This window comes from Pelecanus crispus, chromosome 5, assembly GCF_030463565.1.
Source record: "Pelecanus crispus isolate bPelCri1 chromosome 5, bPelCri1.pri, whole genome shotgun sequence".
NCBI lineage: Eukaryota > Metazoa > Chordata > Aves > Pelecaniformes > Pelecanidae > Pelecanus > Pelecanus crispus.
This window is the reverse complement of record NC_134647.1, coordinates 23,393,051-23,416,357: the sequence shown is the minus strand read 5'-3', so window position 1 is coordinate 23,416,357 and position 23,307 is coordinate 23,393,051. Positions and strand designations below refer to the sequence as shown.

At 36.8% G+C, this 23,307-nt stretch overlaps 1 protein-coding gene across 1 annotated transcript in view; it reads right to left on the bottom strand.

Moving 5' to 3' along the window:
* The window catches only part of MYO3B (myosin IIIB), a 197,646-nt gene that overhangs the window by 165,957 nt on the left and 8,382 nt on the right, over positions 1-23,307 (bottom strand). Inside the window, exons 4-8 of the mRNA XM_075710689.1 lie at positions 22,643-22,777; positions 19,162-19,266; positions 18,800-18,899; positions 15,048-15,124; positions 2,767-2,912 (exon numbers count right to left, since the gene is read on the bottom strand). Coding sequence (XP_075566804.1) covers positions 2,767-2,912; positions 15,048-15,124; positions 18,800-18,899; positions 19,162-19,266; positions 22,643-22,777 — 563 coding nt within the window. The remainder of the gene's footprint in view (positions 1-2,766; positions 2,913-15,047; positions 15,125-18,799; positions 18,900-19,161; positions 19,267-22,642; positions 22,778-23,307) is intronic.

Here is a 23,307-nt window from a genome sequence, read left to right as displayed (position 1 = left end):
TGTGGTTTGAATGGCAAATTACAGTTGTGAGATAATTTCGGAAACTGCTAACCTTCTGCTGGTGGCGATTTTCCAGGTGAAAGCAAAACCTAGGTGAATGGGTTCTTTCTCACTATATCCCTCAGGAGCAGTAAACTCCAGACCACATGAGAGCCTTGCCATCGCCATTCGTGAACTGATGGCAGTCAGCTGAGTGAGCCCTTCCTCCACCTCACCAGATGTGCAGAATTACATCTTGATTTAAACAATGGGTGAAGCAGAGCCCACTTAAGCTTTCCTTAAGAAAGCTCAGGCAGGCAGCCTCCTACAGAAAGCAGGAGGCGGCAGGCGCTAGTGGTTACCACCCCTCAGCTGAGACAAGAATTTGAGCTGCATGAATATGCTGCCCCTCATTCACTCCACCCTAAACTAAGCTGTTTGATTGCAGGTATCAGCAGAGAAATTTAAAAAGGTGAAGATCCCTGTGCACAGCACAAAAACCTCTGGAGATGTGACAAGTGCTAGCCTCAGTTAAGAAACTTGAGTCCAGAGTCTAACTGTAGTATCACTGAGCCAAAAACTAGGGCTGAGAGCTTTGCCTCAAATGCACGACAGATGCAGAGAAAGTCTTGGGCAAGAAACTGAGAAGCAGTAACCAAAAAAAAAAAAAAAAAAAAAGAAAAAGAAAAAACCCAGCAAGGTTCCTTTTCTTTTGATTGGATCTTACAATGACATTAAGTCATGTGGAGAAGGGAAATAGGGATTGACTGTACCTTTCCTCTTCTCATAAGCAGCTAAGTGTTACCAAATAAAGCTAGTGAGTGGCACACAAAAGGAGACAGCTCTTCCAATAAAATATAGCTACCCTGTAGGTTTCTTTGCTACTAGATGTTATAGTAGGTGAGAATTTGTATTGGATAAATTCAGAGATGATATTCAAGGATACTAACTACCTAAAAATGACCAAATGGCTTAACATTTGCATTTATAACTTCAGACACAGATATTATCATGAAAGCAGAAAGTGTTAAGATGCCAGATCCCTGAGCTCAGAGGATTTTGGATTAAACAGTCTCAGAAGGTGAGCTGCAATGCTTCTATACATCACTGCTTGAGCACTCAAAAGCCAGTGCTTGGAAGAACCACCTTCAACCTGAGAAGAGCCTCAATGCTCATGTTGAAAATGCTGTTAAAAATGTGTGAATTGCAGCACAGATATCTGGAACTGCACTAAGATTACTTCTAAACTGTCAAACTACTATAAGAGAGGAATGCACCTTTTGGTCATATTTACTGTCCCTCTGAACTGACTTCAAACAAGTACCAAGAGAGAAGCTCTATCTCCTACACCCCAGGCTCTTATGCCATCCAACACTCATCATAGTCCACTTTGTCTAATACAAATACACAGTTACTAGCAGCAGGGTTATAGCTCATAAAATGCAAAGCAGAGGGAAATCTCTCAACTTAAAAATTGCTATTATTCTATTTAGTAAATGTACCCATTATTTAATCAGATAGATACTTCACCTTTGTTTTGCTAAATCATACAGAGATGCAACAGCAAATAGGGAAAGAGGTAAACTACAGACAGAAATCAAAGCCTCTATATGCCCTGTTCTATGTATCTTCCTATTGCTCGCTGTTACTTTTGGTATGACTTCTATCCTTTTAAACCGTTTTGAGCGTTTGTAAAATCTATAGATATTGCTTTAGTAATCTGAAGCCTCCCTTGCTGCCTTAATTGCCAGTACCTGTTTTACACTTGTGCAAAGGCAACAAGATGAACTGCTGCTTCAATATGAATAATTTTGGAAAGAGTGGTGGCAGTTCATGTCTGAGCTGGGTAGAAGGAGATAACTATATGACGCAGAACCCAGCACAACTGCATCTGCATATAAATAGACTTAATCAGAAATGCAAATTGCAATCAGAAGAAATTTTAAAAGCCTGTGATAACTGTGCAGATAACAAAAGGTCAAACACTTGTACTGCTGAATGTTTTAAACTGTTACCAGTCAGTGGCGATTCTTTCTTTATGAGCAAAATGTGGAAAAGACAAGTATATGCCAGTCCATTGATTACAATGATGGACAAATTATTTCCATATTTCTTCTATTATTACAACTATTCTGTTGTTAAACTATATTTTACACAGTCAATCTCAACTTACTCAGGAAGACTCAACAAAATGAAAACAAAATTAAACCAAAAATGGACAGCATGAAATAATACAGCTAATTTACATGACTACACATAGAGGGAATTTCTATCCCTTTTTCATATCCATGTATGGCAATCCAAATCTTCACATTTTAACATCCTTGGGTAAATGAAAAAAATAAATTATGACTACAGTTTGCTGAAACTGCCAGACTGCTTCATAGCATTGTCAAAATGCCTAAGACTAGGGGAATAACATTTAAAAATGTTATTCAACAGTTACAAATGTTGGCCTCTTCCTCTTTTGAAACAAATGTTTTCATCAATAGTAGCTAAGAAAAGTACTTTTGAAGAGAGGTACCTTGATATTATATGATTTTATATTCTAAGATAAGAATAAAATAAATACGTAAGTCTTTATCATTTCAAGGCATTCTAAATATAAATTATTGTAGAAGTCAGGCTGAAAAAAAAGAAGTCTTTAACATCACAGCTTTTTAATGTCTTTTCCTATGAGAGATTCTTAGGATTTGAAGCACAAACATTTTCCAAAGATTTCATTCTCCTTTGACTAGGCTGCCTTTAAACAAACCAGTGAGTGAAGAGAGCCATCTAGTGCCATACCTCGGAATTTTAAAAAGGGTTTTCACCGGATGCATGTCAAATAAAGGAGGGTCTCCATCCCCCAGTTCAATAGCTGTTATTCCCAAGGACCATACGTCACATCGAGCATCATATGAGTAATCATACTGTTGTTCACAAGCAATGACCTATCAGAAAAAAGCAGAGAAAACAATGCTTTAACCTAATGTACAATTCACACCATTCTAGTGCGACATGAAAGTACTTTTTTGAGTCAAGTCTGAGCTCCTATGTAGCTTTCAAATCCGTATCTTTTCCTGTATATCCCAGTTAGGAAAAACCCCACAAAAATGTAACTGTAAATTAGAACTTCTCTTAGGTTTGTTTTCTTTAAAAACAAACTCCCTCTTTTTTAAAATACATTAAGATCCATGGGATGCTTCAAGTATCTATAAAGAACATCACTACTAAATGCTGGTTTTGAAAGCACTTCTTGCAGAAACCTATTACAATAGCAGAGAACCCTATTGATGTTATTCTTATTAACTTCTATGACTATTCATGAGGATAGACTGATTTGCACAGCTGTTTTTTAGATAAGAATATTCCATCGGTCATTTCTGCCAATTCTTTTCTTTTTTTTTTTTTTTAGTTTGTCTCTAGTAGATTTGAGTAGTTGAAAAAAATCTTTAACATACCATGTACCTTGTCTAAGAAAACCTGACGTTAACAGGAATCTCTCCTTGGACATCAGAACTGTTTTACATCACAAACTTGATGCACGCTTCCAGCTAACCCACTGTTTTCATTCTAATCATAAACTAACTATTCACATAAGCTAGAAACAATTTTGTATCTAAACATGAGATTCAAACTAACATTTAAATTCAGCTCTTATCTTTGCAAAGGGATAAGACAAAAATCGCAACTTCACTGCCTTTTATTCTATCTTGATTTGGAATCCTGTCTCAAGTTTGTCTTCCCAAATCTCATCAATTAGACCGACTGCTTTGAAAATTTGTCAGATCCCTGCACACTGCTAGCGTCGGCTTCCATGATTTTTCTCAGTTTTAAGTATTGTTACTAATTTGTACTCAAGATAAACAGAACTTCTGACAGCATGTCCTAGGGTGGCTGTATCTATGTTCTATAAGATTGATTTTTTTTTTTTTTTTTTTTTTTTTTTTTTACTTCTATATTACTTCTGAGTTCTTATGTTCAGGCTTCAGTTTGGGACAATGCTTTGCAGAGATGCCAACATGCAAGCCAGCATCCCACATAACTGCTGGCAGAGATCCACTCACAGCCTGCTGTAAGAAAACCTTTCCTGAAGAAGCTGCTGATTCCAGGTTAACCTCTTGGTTACTTTCCCCATAAGTTGCACCTAACAGAGGTGTTCCTACCTCTGGTAGAGATTCTATACAACAGGCCCACAGCACCTGTCCATCTCTTACCCTAAGACTCATGACCCCATCATACAGCACTCATCATGTATTTTATCAGAAATCAGGGGGTGTTGCACATACTAGTTAAAATAATACCAAAATATTTTGAGGTTTTTTTGGCAGCAAAGTTGGACATTAATTAATTCCTTTGCTATATACTAATAGTTCAGTTCTTTTCTAGAGCAAATCAGTCCAGAAAAACTAAGAGCTCTCCTGAATTTTCTACCAGTCTTTTGACAAGTGTTGAGATCTCTCTCTTCCTCCTCAATTTTTCCAGGTCAGTATGCCAAAGAAATTTCTTTTTATACCCTACTGACAGTGGTAGTTCCACTATTACTGCTGTAATGTCAAAGAATCTTCTGATAGAGTATTAGACCAGTATTTCTCAGTTATTGTCTGAGGAACACTGGTGATCTGTAAGACATGATAAAGTGGTCAGCAAAAAGTCTGCAAACCATCTGAGAAAAACATACATACACATTCCCCTACACATCAACTGTCAAATAAACAGAATGGGGAAAAAATAAAGTAAGCACTGCAAAAGAGGGTTCAGGGATTTTTTTCTTCAACTTGAAGACGCAGAGTTTTGTTAGCTAATGCAGTGTTCTTCAAACTTGTCACACAAAGATCATTTTCCCATCTCCCTTCTCTTGAACAGAATGTCTTAAGTGAAAGCTCTGAAATATTTCTTAGTTCTTCAAAAAGTTCATTATAGCCTTGATCTCATCCCAGAGATCCCTCTATCTCTTGAAAAAGATGAGTTTTACTGTGCAGTAGATAAATTCCACGCAACTCAAGCAGAGCGCTTCAAACCACCACGTTTATTTCAGAGGCCTATATGATAATTTCATTTCCTTATACCATGCCTTAGAGAGAAGGAAAGAAATCAAATTTGGTGTAAAAACTTGTAAGAAAGTCAGTGTGGAGATCCATCAGAGATACTTAAATAATATATTCTAAAGAGGCCACACTTGGTGTTGGCTGGAGTTTCCTTCATTGCAGTTTTGCTCAGAGATTGAAAGGGAAGCTCGTATTTCTTGATTATTTTTGTTTCTTTATACAGTTCCCCAAATAATCTGTATACTCAAGGACACTTCCTCAAAAAAAAAAAAAAAAAAAAAAAAAATCATGCCAGCCAGCTTCCAAGACTGTGACTCAGAAGTTGCAAGTAGCTTATCCATATGTGACTAATTAAATGCATTGTGTCCTCCTTCCTTTTTTAACACATGAAAAATATTTAGCTATCTGCTTGGTTAAAAAGCTGCGAGAGCCCATCTCCTGGAAGTGATTACCTCAGACGTTGCCTGCTTCTCATCAGTGTGCCGAGTCCTTTGCAAATACTTGTCTATTTGTTCTCAAACTTTATGATGCAGAGGAATGTATTTTTATTTTCAAGGGAAGGAAAAGAAGGACCTGCTCAAGGTGACACTGAACTTCGTCAGCAGTGCCACAAACATAGCTGGCCTCCCACATTCAAAGACACCACCACTCCTTCCTCTATAAGCATATCGCAATTGCTTCTAACTACAAGCCAATGGCAAAACTTGCTATGTATCTCAGTCTTAGAAACTTCAGCAAGCTACACTAAAATAATATGAGCATCAGAGGGCTTTGCACTCATAATGGATGGGAAAAGAAAGTATACTGCAACTGCTGTTTTAAAAAAGAAAAGAAGTCTTTGAGCTTTTCTCAGCTTCACAATGTATTACCTACCAAACAAAGAGAAAGGAATGTATAACACATCTTTGTATGTCTTATGCTCCACAGCTAACAGCTACACCTCCAATACAGTACATGGCAGCAAAATTACACTATGGCAAAATACTGGGACTCTAACCAAGGGGAATTAAACACTATCAGATTCTCCTCCATTCTAATATCAGAGCTTGCAGTGATTCTTTCAGAAAAATATTCCCCTTAATCTGTATTCTCTTTGTTTACAAAAATTCAGCCAGTGGACCACACAACGCAGTATGTTTTAGACAGTTAGCTTGACTATAGTAAGATCAGCCCCACAGAAAACATACAAAATGAGCTGATCTTCTGACACCGAGTATGTAGCACATATATGAATTTAATGATCACTTTGGTTTGAAACAATTTTTCAATTTCTGTGGGATTTATTCTTAGAATCTTACCAACTTATGCACCCCTTAGAGAAACACAAATGCCACTAATTTTAATCTTTAAAGCAAGAATCAAATTTTACAGCTTTTTCCTTGACTAAAGGTGTACATCAGCAGTTTGCTTTACATGTTGGCTAGCAGACAACACTCTATCTTGAAACCTGAAGAAGAAAGAGTTCTCTCAGTCACAGTTTACAAGCTAAGTCCTTGGGAATGCCCCAGTCCCGTTTTGCCTTGAAAACTATTGCAACTCCCTGCAGACCAAAATCTCTAAAGGCCAAATACAAAAAGGAAAAATGCCACTGACTTATCTTTTATTATGTTCCTGGCTCTATTAGGAACTCAGAGATACTTATTTTTTGGAAACACCTGTCCTTTTCAGTCGGCGTGCTGGAGCTGAGAGTGCCTCTCGGCACTGCTGATGCCTGCTCTGCCCAGTGGGGCATGAATACAGAGCCCAGAAGAAATGATCTGAAACTGAAGAAAATGCTACTTCCTTCCTCTGCCTTATGCAAAGACGTCATCACATCTGTACCCATTTTATATCCAGCAAAATCCTCTCCTGCTTGTACAAGCAAAAAAGAAGAGGTAGTTTGCTTTGCTGAACACACTACGTTCATGCCGAAGCTTCAGGGGGTGATGTAGTTAATCTTGAGATTTGCCAGTAAACACCATGGGAATAAGCACCAAGTCTTGCACTTCGGCATGGGCTGGTTACGTGCACACAGTGACCCAGGTTGCTAAGGAGACAGGCTGTCACCTTTTGTATTAGTTGTAATTTTATCCTGATTTCATGCCCAGCCATACTGCCATAGGACAAAAGCACCTAAACACCACACAGAGAAACAGACAATGTGATGGTAGTTGTCAACACTAATTGTGCTGAGGGTCACACTGGGACAGGGTGAGGTGGGGGAGAATTCACTGGTCTGGCAAAGACAGCACATAAACAAATCAGTCACATTAACTGGAGGGAATTTAGAGAAGTTAGTGATTAGGCATTCTGTGTGATTTATCACTTCTACAGAAACACAGAGTTACACAAGATGATTCACACCCTGACAAGAAGACTAGAAATTCAAGGATATAATTCTACTTGTTCTGAAATCAATGCAAAGGTTTCTTTGAACTTCAGCAAGCCCATAAGTGGATCACAGGTAGATTTAGAAGAAGGAAAACAGGTAATATGGAGAACTAGCTGTTATTTGTACAGTGGTCATGCTGACTTGTGGGCAGAGAAGCTATACATATGTTTAGCTGAAGCAAGCTACATCAAACCCTTTTAAGTTTACCCAGATTTATTAGAAGTGGACATACTTTCATTTTGCCTCAGAACATAAAGTGCACGTACAAAGTATAGCTGCAAGTATACACAATACGGGTAATAGCAGTACAGATGTGCTACCTGGAGACGACTGCTACACAATTAGTGCTGGTGACCCACCCGCAGAAAGGAATCTGGAGTTAAAAAGGTTGATGCTCCTGAAGAAAGGTGGTGCTGTAGTCAGCTGACGTAGCAAACTAAGCAGCTTATGAGGTGTGCGAGCACAACGCTGAAAAGCACTGCGTATGTAAAATGAATGTAGCACAAAATTGTTACCCTTGCTGCAAGGAGAACAAAATTGCTAGCTATGCAAGTCAAATAAAATAAACCAAATGAACTCTGTGCTCAACCTGACACTGTGTAACCCAACTTAATTAATCTACATCAGAAATATAATATTAAATATTCTTCTGATTCCTATGCACTGAAAAAAAAGGAAGTCTTTCATGATAGCATTTAGCAGCACTGGGGATACTGAATTATCCAGACCAAAGTGATACCTATCTATTTCTATCCCTCCCTCACTTCCTTTTTCCCTCCTTCCCTCTCTCCCTCCCTCCCTCCCCTCAAGCACATTCACTTAATTAAAAAAAAAAACAGATTTGTGATTATAATTGGTTCCATATCCCCCCATTTTCTTACTTGGATTTCAGTTCCTTATTTATTATAATCATACAAATTTTTCCATGGTGTATCAGAAAATGATTATATTGTTAGAAATGTTACCAAAATAAAAAGTAATTAATATTTTAAATAATTCTTATGATTAATTATCACAATTAATATTGACTCACTGAAAATTAATTATATGTCAAGTAGTCAATTGTGTTTTAACAGCTGCAAGTAATCAATTTTTATTTTTATTTTTAACTCACCCAAGTGAAATATTCCCCAAACCATTAGACTGCTCTGGCAGCAGGCTACATTTGTAGCGAAATATAATACCTTTTATTAGACCAAATGATACAGTGAGGAGAAACAGATAATCTTTCGAGCACACTAATCTATTTCGCTTTATACCATGAGACCATCATGGCTTCAACACTACTAATGTCATTGCCACATTTTGTTTCTGACCCACTTATTTACTCCTGAGCAGTAAGGATATACACTATACATCTCACACAGATTTGTAAATGGTGTTTCACAAAGAAACTGAAAATTCAGAGGCAACTCCAGCCTCATAAGTAAACACAGTGCAGGGCAGTGTGGTACTGAAATGATTTTTTTCTACTGTTTTTTTGGTTTGTTTTTTAAATCTTTAAACACTCTACATGAAAGTTTTACAACCCCTCCATAGCTGTTGTTTAGTTTAGAACAAAACAGAAGCATCTGCAACCCCTCCACATCCCTTCACAAGATTATGGCCATGTTATCAAGGTTACTGGCAAGGTTCCCTGAGGTTCCCTCCAGCTGCCACATCCTTTTCAGCCCCCTCCTGCAGTGCTAGCCCATGAGGAGGTCAGCTCTCCTGGAGGCAAAGGAGGAGGTGATGCATTCTGCCAGACCCTGCTCTGCAGGGAGAGCTCACTGCTGCTGTCCTGCTGTGCTCTCTGCCTCTCATGTGCCATCTCCTTTAAAGAAACCTCTGTATTCCAATTCAGCTTTCCGAATTCCACTACTTTCCTTCTGGACTTCAAGCAACTTCAGCACAACTCCTTACTACTGCAGCTTGTTAAAGCTTGGGTTTGAGAGCCACAGAAAATTAAGCAAGTGGGGAGAGAAAAAAAAAAAAAAGGGCCAAAACTGCCATTTCTTTTATTAATTTCTTTTATTTCTTTATTCAATTCCTAAAGCTCCGTGTTCCGAAAAATATAACTTTGTTTAAATCATGCCAGTCAACTCTCAGAAAGTGGCATCTCAGAGTCACAGCATTTTAGTCATATGTGGCCATTTAGAGACCTAATTCTATCCCGCATTCTGCCACTGACCTGCTGTAAGTCCTTAAGCAAGTCATTTCACTCCTGTGTCCCTCAGTTCTTCCACGCAGTCTTGCCCCATCTATTTGGAGCAATGGTTCCCCCTCTTCCCCCCTGCCTTCCCACACTGACACTGCAGTAGTTCCTTTCCGGCATGCCCATACCTACTTACTACATGTACCACAGGGCCACACTCAAACCCAGTGTTGCATTTCAAGAGGACAGCTAATATTCCCTAAGAATAACTTCTAACACACTGCAGTGTCTCAGTACTTTAACTTCCTGAAAGCAGGGATGTCATTTCAAAATGTATGCCAAGTAGGCAATTCCTTTACACCCCAGGCTTAATACGCTATCATAAATACAGTAATGTTAAACAACAAGCAATTGTTCAAATCACAGTGTAACAAAAATCTATGTTATGAAAGATTTAATGCTACCATTCTTTATCATTTATCGCATTTATTATTTTTATCCACTAAATGTGTGGGATTTTCAAGCATTTCACTATTAATTAATCATGATGCCAGATAAACACAAATTCTGTAAAAGCAGCAGAAGTCTTCTCTATTCCCATCTGTGAAGTTTCTTCGTAAGGACAATCAGTTATTTTTTGTAAATTATGTTTTCAATCTTATCTCATTTACTGTAATTCATGAGGTAAAAAAACCTGTAGGAAGAGCTAATTCAGTAATCTATCTTATCATTAGCTGTAAGAGAATAGTTATTACACCTTCATGGAAGATGTTATAAGGAAATATTTTCAAAATTTTCCTTATTAGAGAAGGTACACAGTTTATTATGTTTCTTTATCATAAAATACGCATACTGTTTCACCGTACAGCTGTTTTTAAATCACTTTCAGGCAGAAAAATAAGTGTATATACATACTTGAAATCTATATCCTATTTATACTAAGTGGTGGATTCCTACAGTTCATTATAAATCAGAATTTGCAAAATTCCATACTTAGCTGGCACTTAAAAGTATAGTGAAAATGTGCATATCGGAAGAGCTAATTTTAGCTAATAAGGAATTAAAGTGAAGAGACCTAGAGCTATTAACAGGATGCTGACCTTGAGTCCCATGATGTAAGCACAGGGCTGGCAAATAAGCTAGGTTGAAGTGTGACAAAATGAGACTATATTCAATAGTTTCAGGGGAAGGTATCACTGTACTTGTTTAGAGTTAATTAAAAACATAAGCCCAGGTTAGTGATGGGATTATCTTTTCTACACTGTTTTTCCAACTCAGTATTTAACTATATATGAAATGTATTTACTATTAAATGGATTTTTTTTTGGTAAATTTTTCATGTCTCCTACAATAGAGACGTAGATAAGAGAAACCAACCCTAATCTACCAAAAAGAAGATGGTTTTTTGACCGAATTCCAAGGCCTGAGTACAGCCTTTACTGTAATGAATATTACTTCAGTGGAAAAGCTGCTGTGAGTCTTTGAGAAACTAGATTTTTCCCTTTATATATTTTTCAACTACATTAATGCCAATTACTTTTTGGGGTGCCTTTTTTACCAGTTTGGTCAATTTTTCTTTAGATTATGCAGAGACACAGCTTCGTACTGAAACAGTGCAAGTATTACTCATTGTTTCACAGTTAGACTTACTGCACACACATATGATCAGAATTAAAGTTTAAAAAAAATACAAAGGAACACTGGAAAAAGAAAGACAATTTAAACTAGTCATCTATTGTTCTAACATTCAGAAATTTATTCTGATGCTCATATGTACTAAATTTTATCCCAGAAGTGTGCCTTGATTCAGCAGGGGGAAGGAAAACAATCTGTTGTCTCTGGGGCAGTCTTACTGATCATTACTTCATCTTGGCAGGATGGTAAGAAATATCCAGAATACAAAGTTGACACAGCTTTAAATAATACTGTGACATGTGAAATCCCTCTGAAATCAATAGCAAAACAGAGCCAAGATTTTACCTCTCGTTAACTCATTATTAGAGAACTCTCATATGACATCTTTACCGATGTCTCAGACTTTCCTACTGTCATGTGTCGTATTTCAACACATAATTCTTCAAAGGATCAACTATGTTTTAATTATGTTCTTTTTAAAAATGTAAGTATGCATGCACCATTGTCATTTCTTAGCAGTTATCAGTAAAATATAACAGCATACTCCCTGTGGTTTTAAATTACCTTCAGCATCCCTCCAGTTCTTTCTGACTTCCAAGTATCTTTTTGTTTTTCTATTTCTGTTCTTAAAACTAGATTTGGGCCAAAGAAAACATGTACAGACTCTAACTGAGTTTGTTTCAGGAGTCAAGTTTCCAGTCAGATCATGATAATATAATTATATTTGGGAAAAGGGAAAACTGCAATTCTAGTTGAACTAGATTTTGTTCAGTTCTGCACTGGAGGTTGAAAACAAGACATGTTAAGGTTTAGAAATAGAGATGTAAAGGCAGTTCGATTCAAAAGTTTCAAATCTGATTCCTCCTGCTAGCATTCAACACAATTTATTTCAGCATAATAGAAGCAGGTTTTAGGTAACCTAAGTGTTTGGCAACAGGCAGCTTTATATATCCACCCTACTTAAACTATCCTGCCTTATTTATCTTCTTTTGGCAAGCCTGTATTCAGTGTTCCAGTTTCTGCATGCCTATGTTTTTAAGTGTGTGACAATACTAATTAGGTTAAACAGCAATGATTGATTTTCAACGAGTCTACTTTAAAACTGCTCTCAAACTGACTCATCCTTGCCAAGTTCCTCTGTTGCTTCCACACAGCCTAGTTCTTCCCTGTATTTTCATTTTTCAGCAAAATTTTTGTTAATCACATGCTCTGCTCAAAAAAAATGCTCAAGGACAAATCCTGTTGCTGCTAAACAAGCCTCACAGTCATCAAAAAAAGAGAACCCTCTAAGATGTTCAAGTCACTCAAAACTGTTAAGCTGCTGCTTTTCGTGCTGCCAGTAAGAACACTGAGCTGAACAGAACACCTTACGCCACCCTCAGTCACTGCTGTTTTCCTATGAACTTTTGCTATTGCAAGTACCATGCCATATAAACCCTTTGATACATTTTAAAAACTTCATCTTAAAATACAATTATTTTCCTCATCATACAGACTGTTCCTGATCCAGGCTGATCTACTGATTCTAGTTTCCAGCATATTTGTCTCCTGCTTATATCCAGTTATTCCTATCTGTCAGCTTTAATAATCTTGCATCATTCTTCTCCAGGTTTTATTTTCCTGGGGTTTACCCTGAAAAAATATTCCCTGTCAGCTTCATTTCACAAGGTTCATTTCTCTGAAACACTCCTGTAGTCTCTTCCTCCAAGGCAAGCTTTTTCATCTCCCCCTTCCACTCCCCCTTCAGATTAAACCCGTCTTTCTCACCCTTAGATGAGGTTCCATGTTTGCCTTATGCATTAGCTGAGGGTCCTATGTTTCTCACACAGATAGTAAAAGTCCAATTAAAAAAAAAAAAAAAAAATCCTAGTCTTCATGCTTTCTATTTCCCTGATTAGTAACACTGTCTTCCTGTCCTGTTCTTTTATGGTATTTTTGGGTTTGACATAGATTCTATCCTATGTCAAAACGTTTAGGCAGCAAGATTTTTGCAACTGTTAAGTACTTTTCTAGTTTTTACTGATCTCACCGCAGTCTCATCTAGAAAACACTGTTCTTAATAGGCTGTTTTCCCAGCAGAGTTTTCCAGCTTATTGCAGTCCTAATCTTTCCTCTTTCACATAAAAATTTGGCTGCATATTTTGAAAATACCAGAAAGATCTCCCCAGAAGTAAGGTAAATTGCACCTCGCATGTCGGTTGAAATATGTCATTCATATGAACACAAAGAAAGCAACTGTAGTGACTTTAGCACAAGTGTTATAAAACTTTTCATTTAGAAACCATCTCAACAACAGCATAACAGATATCTGAGCATCTTACAGATGTTTTGCAGACTGGCACATCTACGAAGCCTGATCGGTGTGGCTCACACAGGCATGCAAATGTGATACGAGTTACTATGCTTATGGTACTGTGTTGGTTATTTTCACAAATCTTTTCAAAACAGGAAGCATTCAAAGCTACTTCTGTTCCTGTTTTGATGTGCTATGCACATAACATACCTTGGTTACACACGTTGTGTATTTTCAGGTCAAAATTTTTCAGATCAAGATCTGCTTATTTCTTTGGCTTTCTACCTCGAGAATGAGTATTTTCAAGCAGGATGAGAAAATAAATTCAGCATGATTACTGCCTTTGATAGCAATTATTCAAGCAAAACAGTACTGTAAAATAACTTCTAATAATCTGAGTTCAATAAAATATTTCATATATGTCCATTATTGTCTAGAGGACTATTTTATAAAGGTTTCAGAATGTCTCCAACCAAGGTGATTCCATAAATAATTCTTGCACAGTGGTTTCTAAGGTATCTTGTGTCTCCTTTGTGACGTAAACTGGTTGTTATGGAGATGGTAAAATATCAACCATTCTTTGTGAGACTGTGCAAGATCAATTTTGGTTCCGTTACAGCAGCTTCTTTTCTCTGCTCAGCTATAATCAGCTTTCCTTAGCAACAGAAACAGATGTATAAAAGGTATTAAATGTTTTAAAACAAATGTTTGCACGATACTTTTAACTGTTTGACACACAGAAATAGACCAGTGTGCATTTGTAACAGATGCAAATTCCATCCCAAATTCCCCAAAATTCAAATAAGTCTAATGGCCTTCAACAGATATGAGGCTACTACAGTTATGAAGATTTAACAATTTACAAAAAACCAGACCACTCCCTTTTCATTCCCTATTTTTAATTTCATAATCTATACCTTACAAAAGTATTTTTTGCTTCTTAAAGCAGGAAGGAAAAAGATTAACATCTTTCACCCCAAATTTAGGGAAAGTACGTAAGGGACTTTTGTTCAACAGTGTGTTAAAACTTCCTAGAGCTTCGAGAAATAGAAGGAAAAGGGTTATGTCTGGGGAGTAGTATGTAAAAATATGGTCTAAGATACTTGGCTGGGCTGCCTGTAGATTATTTTTGTCCATTTTTAATCTATGCTAGTCCATATGTCTATGTGTGCAGGTCACCAGTCAATGATTAAGGTTAAAGAACACGTATCTGAGTCTGGGTTTTGCACAGTCCTACAGCAAGACAGGAATGAGGGAATTCCACCTTCTCCTCCCAGTCTATATTTAGAGGCACAGACAAGCACACCAAAACACAGAGTATTTGATCGGAACGTCAGAAAATTTTCAAGGAGACCCTCAGTTATTTGCAGATTATCTGTACTTTTATGGAAACGTTACAGAGAAGAAAATAATGAACATTATTAGAAATCCATTTTGTATATTCTTATAGTACATTCATTTTACTGAACAGGGGCCTAGACGTAAAGTAGAAATACAGCCATAGGGGAGGGAAGATAAGATACCCTTTTCTCCTGCTACGTGGAAGTGGCAACAAAGTGTGCATTGCAATCAGCGGAGACAACCCAGATAGGAACGTTTGCCTACCTCAGGTGCCATCCAAAAGGGTGTTCCCACTGAGGTGTTCCTACGCAGCCGTGTGCTGGTGAGCTGGGCTGAAACACCTGCAATAAAACAGACCCAAAAGACCTAGCTTCAAATTCTGTCTGTCATTTCAGTCAGTTTATTTCAAGTATCTGGAAAACAAACCCCAAGCCTGGCAGTACAGCTGCAGAACGCCTGGCCAAAGTAGGTGCAGCATTTGTACTGAATTCTTTGTTTGATTAATTTCAGCTTGCTGTTTTCATTCAGAATTGCTGAGAGATTTTTTGTGAATGACACTCAGTTTGAAGCTCTTTCATTCAAACTCAAAAACTCAGTTGGCACCTAAATATTCCAGACTTCTTTCTGCTGTTTTCATGAGTACAAACAGGAACTATTCAAATTGCAACTTGACTTTAAAACTTCTGTTTCAGAAATTTACTCCCTGAACACCGCTGGCAGGAAACTTGTTCACTAGAGCATTTGCAGAGGCTCCTGTTCAACAAAAGATTTATCCACTTGCTTAAATCTTTCCCTATTGAGAAAAGCATGGAAGCTCAAGCTCACACTGCATCTTGTATTTAAAGAGTTAAGCACATGCTTAAAACAAAGCCTGTGCTTCAGTGCTGTGCTGACTGGGGCTGGACTACTGAAGCACAGCTGAAAAAAGGAAGAACGAACTAGAGTGAAATCAAACAACATTAACAAATCAGAATGAACTTTCACAGCAAATCTGTGCTCTGATCAACATATAATTGATTTGTAGAGTTCAGGAGCATTCCAATAAGTTAACACAAAACCAACATTGACTTAAAAACATATTTCACCATAACATTGTTTAAAAACAAAAAACCCACAGTGGTCTGCTCCTATGGCATTACCCAGAGACAAAAAAGGGCAGAAATACATATAATAGACATTGCCTAATACCAACAAATAAGAAATTGGGACTCATAATTCAAAAGTTAAATAATTTGATTACTGGCTCCAAGATTCAATTCTGTATTTATTTTTCATTTTCCAGTGTGATTGCAAGGCTTCAGTGATTTCCTGATTACTGCTGTGAAACAGTTAATGGCTAGGACCTACAACAAGCCTCTGTCCATTTAACTCCGATCTCTCTTCAGCTAGCTTAATTTGTAGCTGCTATCTACGGACACTTCAAAACAGTGCAGAATACCAAAGAGCTGAGAGAGGGAGACAGCATGAGTGAGCAAGCATGAGCATAAATGAATGATAAATTGCAGACCTTTTGGGTCGACTTACACTGTGACCAACATTTATTCAAATACATCATGCTGTCGAGAGCAGTTGAGGGAAGAAATGTGTGTTACATTGAAAAAACAAGTTGTAACGTCATGCAATAAAGGGGGAAAAAAAGCCTCAATTAAGGATATCTGTGTAATCCTCTCTGAGGCCTAATATCCATATGTACAGCCTTGAATATGAAGTAACTTTTTATCTTCAAGATTCTGTCTCATTCTTTGGACAGAATGCATAGTGTTCACTGAATAGGTAGTCATTTAATATTTTTTTAATCCCCATTGATTTGAGTTCTAGTTACTTATTTAGTATATCCAAGCCTATACTCAATTTAAAATTATTATTTTCTTTTCCTTTTGACATGTTTCTTTTTGACATGTTTCCTTCCCTCCTCATCAAACAATAAATCTCCTTAACATTCCTGCAAAATGGGAGAGGATTATTTATTTGTTCCAGGGATTAACCTAAAAATATCCAAAGCATCCACTGGTTTTAGGTACTTAATCTGAGATCTTTTAGTTTTCAGGTACTCCACATGCCTCAAGGAGAGCTTTAATAGATCTCAGCTGAAGTTCAAGAACACTTCACTCTTCTGCAAAGGAGGACAAGATGTTTCAAACTGGCTATCAGGAAAATGAGGAACAGAGTGCCCACTTCTAAAAAGTTTTATGCAAGTGACCTGCCAACATCGCAGAGAAACACTGGCAGAAGCAAGAATAGTCTCCAATTTGATGCCATTCAACTGTCTGAACTGCGAGTCCCTTCTCTTCCTGAACTCCTTGCATTGTTCACTATATCTTCCACTTTCTGCAACAAATGAGACAAACAGTTCTACAAAGAGTATCACCTATGACTCAGTCCTAATTCGTTCCCAGAGTCCCTTCTGTGACTACGGCAGTGGGCTAGAGGGGAAAAATAGCAACTTAATGAAAGCTTGGTGCCTGCTGCTTCTTTAGTCGGGAAGCTCACAGATACGTGGGCATTTCTTGGCATTTCCTAACTGTTAAGTGTTAGAAAACACTTGAGATTTAACTCATGTCTTTTTCTCAGGTAGTCATATTTGTTGTAATTTTCTAGTGTTACTGCTGTAAATTAAAAACTAGAAAAAAAACCCCTAAATCCTAAATGTGGAATCAGGGAGATCCATGGGACACCAAAAAGGTTGGGATTCTCAGTTCCTTGAATGTGTCACTTCAAGTTGCAGCCTTTGGAAGCCAGAGCTCCAAGCTGAGCTTCTGCTGCAAGTAAGGCCTTTGATACATCTGATAAAAACATTTTGCTTTGGGGAGAAAAGCCAACATTTCCCAGAATGGAGTAGTTACAAACAAAGATCATACTGCCAAAATTCCCCCAAATGAGAAGGGATCTTCCTCCCTTGTACTAGGTCAGGGACTCATTCCAAGTTTTGCTTCAGGCCATATGTTTCTCCCAGCCTATTTTAATTGGTGCCTTTACCATTCAACATAATGAATTTCTGCCCCTAGAAGATACTAAAGAGTCTCCTGTTTCCCAACTTATCTGAGTATCTTCAAGAGATTTTTATGTTAAATGTGTAATACCATGACAACATCAGTATTAAATTTTCTTTCCACTGCATAAATTTATTTTTTAATTTTTTTTTTAAATATTACTATTTGCAGAATTTTTTGGCACACCATTTTACACTACTCTGATTTTGTGAACATTTTTCTTTACCTTCATGCACTGCTAAACAAACCTCTGTTATTCACACAATAGTATTCTCAATGATGATTACCTTATGCATTATATGGTTTCATTAATAAATCATATTACTAATAATCTGTTTCTGTTACCTTTAGTAAAATTGTCCACTCCATTGCATACATATCTGAGGGACTACAGGATTTCTTTTCCTAAGTGCACGTTTAAAGGGAAAAAATTGCTGAACTGAGTTAAATTCTATTGTCAAGTCCCTGTCTGTCTATCTATCTATCTATCTGTCTGTCTGTCTGTCTGTCTATATCCCCCCCCCACCACCATTTCTTATGCAATGCTCAAATCTAACAGCAATAAACACAAATTAAATGGATGTTGGGTTTTGGACCCAAGGGATCATTTTACCTTCTGCTCAGAGGGAAAAAAAATGCTTAAGGCTAGCAAAGGCCATTTCAGAGAGAAGAATGTTTTCTTTTCATATGCAAAAGAGAGAATATCTAAATTTAAATTAGGAGGACAACTGCCCTGAAACTGACATTCCTTGTGAAATGCAAAAGAGCTCTGTAAATAAAATGGTACCTTCAGAACTATTTTTAATTATTATGTTTAAGCTTTTGAGCTAAAAGTCTATTACTGATTTTCTGTTAGAATTTTTATTCTTGCTGTATCAGGTTCCTTCTCCATTTTCCTTAAAATAATTCCAAGTATCCTTCTGAAAAAGTCTCTCACTATGGCATTCTGCCTTCCCAGGGGAAAATAAACAGATGCCTTTGGCTAAACTGCATGTATCAGGAAAACAAATGGGAAGTGGTCATTACCAAAGTCAACGAGCTTGACTCCACCTTCTGTTGTCAGGAGAATGTTGTTCCCTTTCACATCACGATGAATGATCCGGTTATTGTGTAAATGCTGAAGGCCCTATATGCCAGTAGTAACAAAAATAAGTTTACTCCCTTATTTAAAAACAATTACCCTACTATTAGGGAATGTAATGAAGACAATCTGCACATACTCTATAAAAACATCTGTCCACTGGATTACATGCTTGATACAACCCCTGCTGCTATAATAGCCTGCATAATATTGTCAACATCATCATACTTTATAAATGGAAAATGTATGTATGAGATGAGTAAATTGCACCCTCTGCTGTCATTACAAGCCCAGTGAACATCCTTACCAAGAGAGCACCATATAAGATGTATGAGATTATAGCTTCATCCAACCGTCGGCCACACTTCAGCAGGCCTTTGACAAGCTCTGTGACAGAACCTCCATTGCACAGCTGTAAAGGGGGGAGTTGCGAGGGGCGGGGGAAGCAAAACAAGTCTTCAGTTACTCAATATACTTGTTTAGGCTGTAAACACCTACTGTGCAAAACTGCACTACAACACAAGTCTGGGAACAACTAGATTTTTACCTTGCAATTATTTACGTTGTCACCTTACCTTAGAATATATTTTATTAGCAATGTTAATAATAAATCACAGCAGCCTGGGTGGGGGGAGGGAAGTGAAAACCAAAGATTATAAAGTGTAATTTATAAAATGTAATTAAAATTCAAAATATTATTAACAGGAATGTATTTTGTTGTTAAAAGAGGATTTTCAAAATAATACATGCATTGCCTTCTTGAAAAACTGCTTTTGTGCAAAAAGGCCAGACAGAAAAGATTGATGCTCTTGATAACTGGGAGGCAACAAATTACAGTCATTTTAAACTTTCACTCCATCAATGCTCCTGCTGGCAGGCAATATAAAGTAGACAGAAGCCATATCTCTATACTCAGATTTGATGGCATGTGCTGCCAACAACTGAGCTGAAACATTCTGATCCAGAAAAGCAGCTTCTTGCAAGCATTTCCCACTAATGGGCTGCCACACATCAAAAGAGGAGGAGAAAAAGTAAAATTAGAATCTTTGTAAATATATTTTCACCCACACCATTAGTTTACTGTCCATGCCCTTCCAAGCAGTTATTCGCCTCTTTCCTTTCTCCTCTTTCTCTGTCCTTTTCTTACTTTAATGTTCACAATTATTCGACCAAAAAAATGATGGGAGAACTGATTGCCTGCCTTTCACTGGATTTTCTCCTCTAGACCTGTTTTTGTAGCCCAGCACCCTTACCAACATTTCTGTCATACAGAAATCACATGCATTTCAAACAAGTTCTTTCTACATTATCAGTACTAAGTTTAAAATACTACAGCGTAAATCAGGAGAATGCTATGAAAACAGAAGTTCTACAAACTCTCAAGTTTTGCATCTCTCAAATAGTTTTTATGAATTGTGTATCAGTTCAATCACTAATGTCTGTGATATGTCGATATTTTCCTTCATTTATTACTAACTTCCCCTTGCATCAAAAAATTTCACTAAAGTTTTTGTTCATGGAAGGGACCAGATCACATGATAAACAAGACATTCTTTATGTAAATAAGTTCCTGAAGCAAAATTTCATGACTGAAAACATTGATGAGTTCTGAAGGAATTTGATTTTACTTTTTAATTCATTAGCAGGGAATTTTTTTTTTTTTTTTAATCAATTAGGTAGGAGCATTCAGCTCAATATCAATCATCAAATGTATTTACAGGAGAACTTCATCATCTCAAGAAAGTAGATGTTTTTGTTTCGATGCTTAACCATTTGCTAACAACCCATTAAGTCAAAGATTTTTGGTTTTTGCTTTCATTGCACTAAATGTTCTATTGAGACAGGCTGTACTAAACTTATCTCTGGCCTGCAAATAAAACATAGAAAAGTATGCCCTCACTTAAAAAAACCCGAAGCTGGTTGTGACTGAAAAATGATACAGACTGACAGCTGTTTGGTAGCATATGTTAAATGAAAGACTGACTCTGAAAATAAATATATCCCACAAACACTATTGCAGCTGTCAGTGACACTGTTCTTGACAGTCAGCAAAGATCTGGGACAAAATGAACTTGTAAATTTCATTACCACTTTATATCTAATGGTAATACTTTAAAAAGTGGACTGATGCACATTTAGATGGGAAAGTAGGGAAGCTTGCTTTACAGTTGTCTGTGCTACACCTATTTGAGAATTGCATCATCATAAAAATATTTAAGGGGTCCACTTTTGCTACCCTACCTAGGCATTTATCAAAGTAAGGTCCTGCTTGTAGTGAGCAAACATGGCAAAATTGCACCTAAAGAAAAAAAAAACCCACCTTTTTATTACAAATTTTGGAAGTCACCATGAATATATTTCATCAAAGACTGAGGGATCAAAGTCTGAATACTTTGTATATTCCCTTTTACTGAAAAAGTGTCCTTAATTTATAATACAAAAAGTAATGACTATGAATACATAAATTTGCATGTAAATTCCAAGGCAAGAAATAGTTTGCCTTGTCTGGTAGATTTATCTGTATAAGGAAAACACATTTTTTTTAATATCAAATTGCTTTAAAACTTTGGATAATATGCACCAAAAAAAATCTGTAATGAACACACTTATTTGATAAGGTCTGTACAAACACCTAACTTTCTCAAATTCTACATTCAATTTTGTTACATAGAATATGTCACGATTTTGCTTTACAAAGTTTTATTATATGGAATACTACATGTGATGCATCTGGTGGATATGCTACACTTGTATTAAAAAAGAACACACATGGGAAACCAAGCCCAAACTCAACACAAAGCCAGCAGGCATCCAGTAAATAAACAACACCCAAACAAAAACACTAAAGCTCCTTTTTTAATAGTTACTGAAATTTAAGATGAAACACATCCAAAAGTTTTCATTCAAGCTACATAATTCTGCAGAACATAGAAGTTCGATGTATTGTTGGTATTCCACAACTTGAAGTGGAAATAAAGATTCCCTATTCTGATTCTAGTCACCATTCAAGAACAGGGAGTGGAATTTCAAAAATGATCAGTAATTAAAAAGTGAATGCTAACTTTTACTGCTCTAGTTATAAGAGAGAAATGTTTGAATGGTCTGTTACTGCTCATCAGTCTGTGCAAAGCTCTGTATCGATTAAGCCTAGAAAAGATCTAGAAGAAATCCCCATCTCACAAGAATCTTCGTCAGTCACTTAACTGGCAACAAGACCACCAAAATACATTTTGCATTGCAAGAATACTGATTGCCACTGAACAAGAAGAGTTAATAAAAGGCATTTCTGTTGCTAGGTCTTCAACAACAACCAGCCTCTAGTTTTAAATTACCATAAAACAGACTTTCCCATTACATTTTCTCTGTTCACATTTGCAACAGGCAGCATGTTTGTTAACTGTCCTCCATGTTACTACTTCATAATCTTCTGCACTTCTAAAGTGCTTGAGCTCTCCGTAAATTGAGAGAGATGTCTTATCTAATGTTTCCTCCAACATGAAAAAAATAAAGCTGCTTTTCGGCAAACCATTCTTACCAAAAGGATTTGCTTGTCTTGGAGGCAGAACGTAGCAACTTGAACAGAAGTAAAATGCAAGGACATTCCCTACTAAACAAACTTTAAGTTGGGAAGTGATTTTCAACAGTAGGCTACCAGACATCATCTATCACCAGTCCTTTGATTAACGGCCCCAGTCAGAGAATCATGAAAGCCTGTGACTCTTCTAGCAATAAAAAACAGAAACCCAACATTTCCTAGTTAAGACGTAACATTATCAAAATGTTTTTACCTCAAGTACTAGCCAGAGCTGTCCTCCCACATATTGATCTGCTTTGTAAAACATCCCATAAAATCTAACAACATTAGGATGATTGGGAAGAAACTGCAAAATATTATATTCTGCTTCAATTTCTTCATCTACATCCTAAAAAAAAAACCACAAACAGACAGAACATATAAACACAGTAAGTCCGTACAAAGCAAGAAAAAACTCTCATGGATAAAAAACCCCATTTTTTAATTAGTTTGTACTTTTAAATGATTTTACTGTAATGCAGCTGAAAGTACTCACACAATACTGTAAATTTAATCCACACCAAATCATGCCACTTTTGCTTTTTTTACATACAGAAACGTGAAGTCTGTGTAAAGCAAGCAGTTGTTCCTCAAGGATTCTTTCAGTGCATAATATACTTAACCAGAAAGGTAAAAATTATGCTTAACTTTGCTCAGTTGTCTAAATAAGAAATTTACACATGTATTATCTTCTAACCTGTTTTAGACATGCATATTTTTAATGTGTAAGATAAATGTAAATACATGAAACTTTGACTCATTCTTTTTTCTATCGTCATCAGATGGGACCAAAGAGAGAACAATTTCACAAAACCTCAAAGGGGACATCAGTAAAAACAAAGACATTCTTATGAGGAAAAGACATACACCAGAAACAAT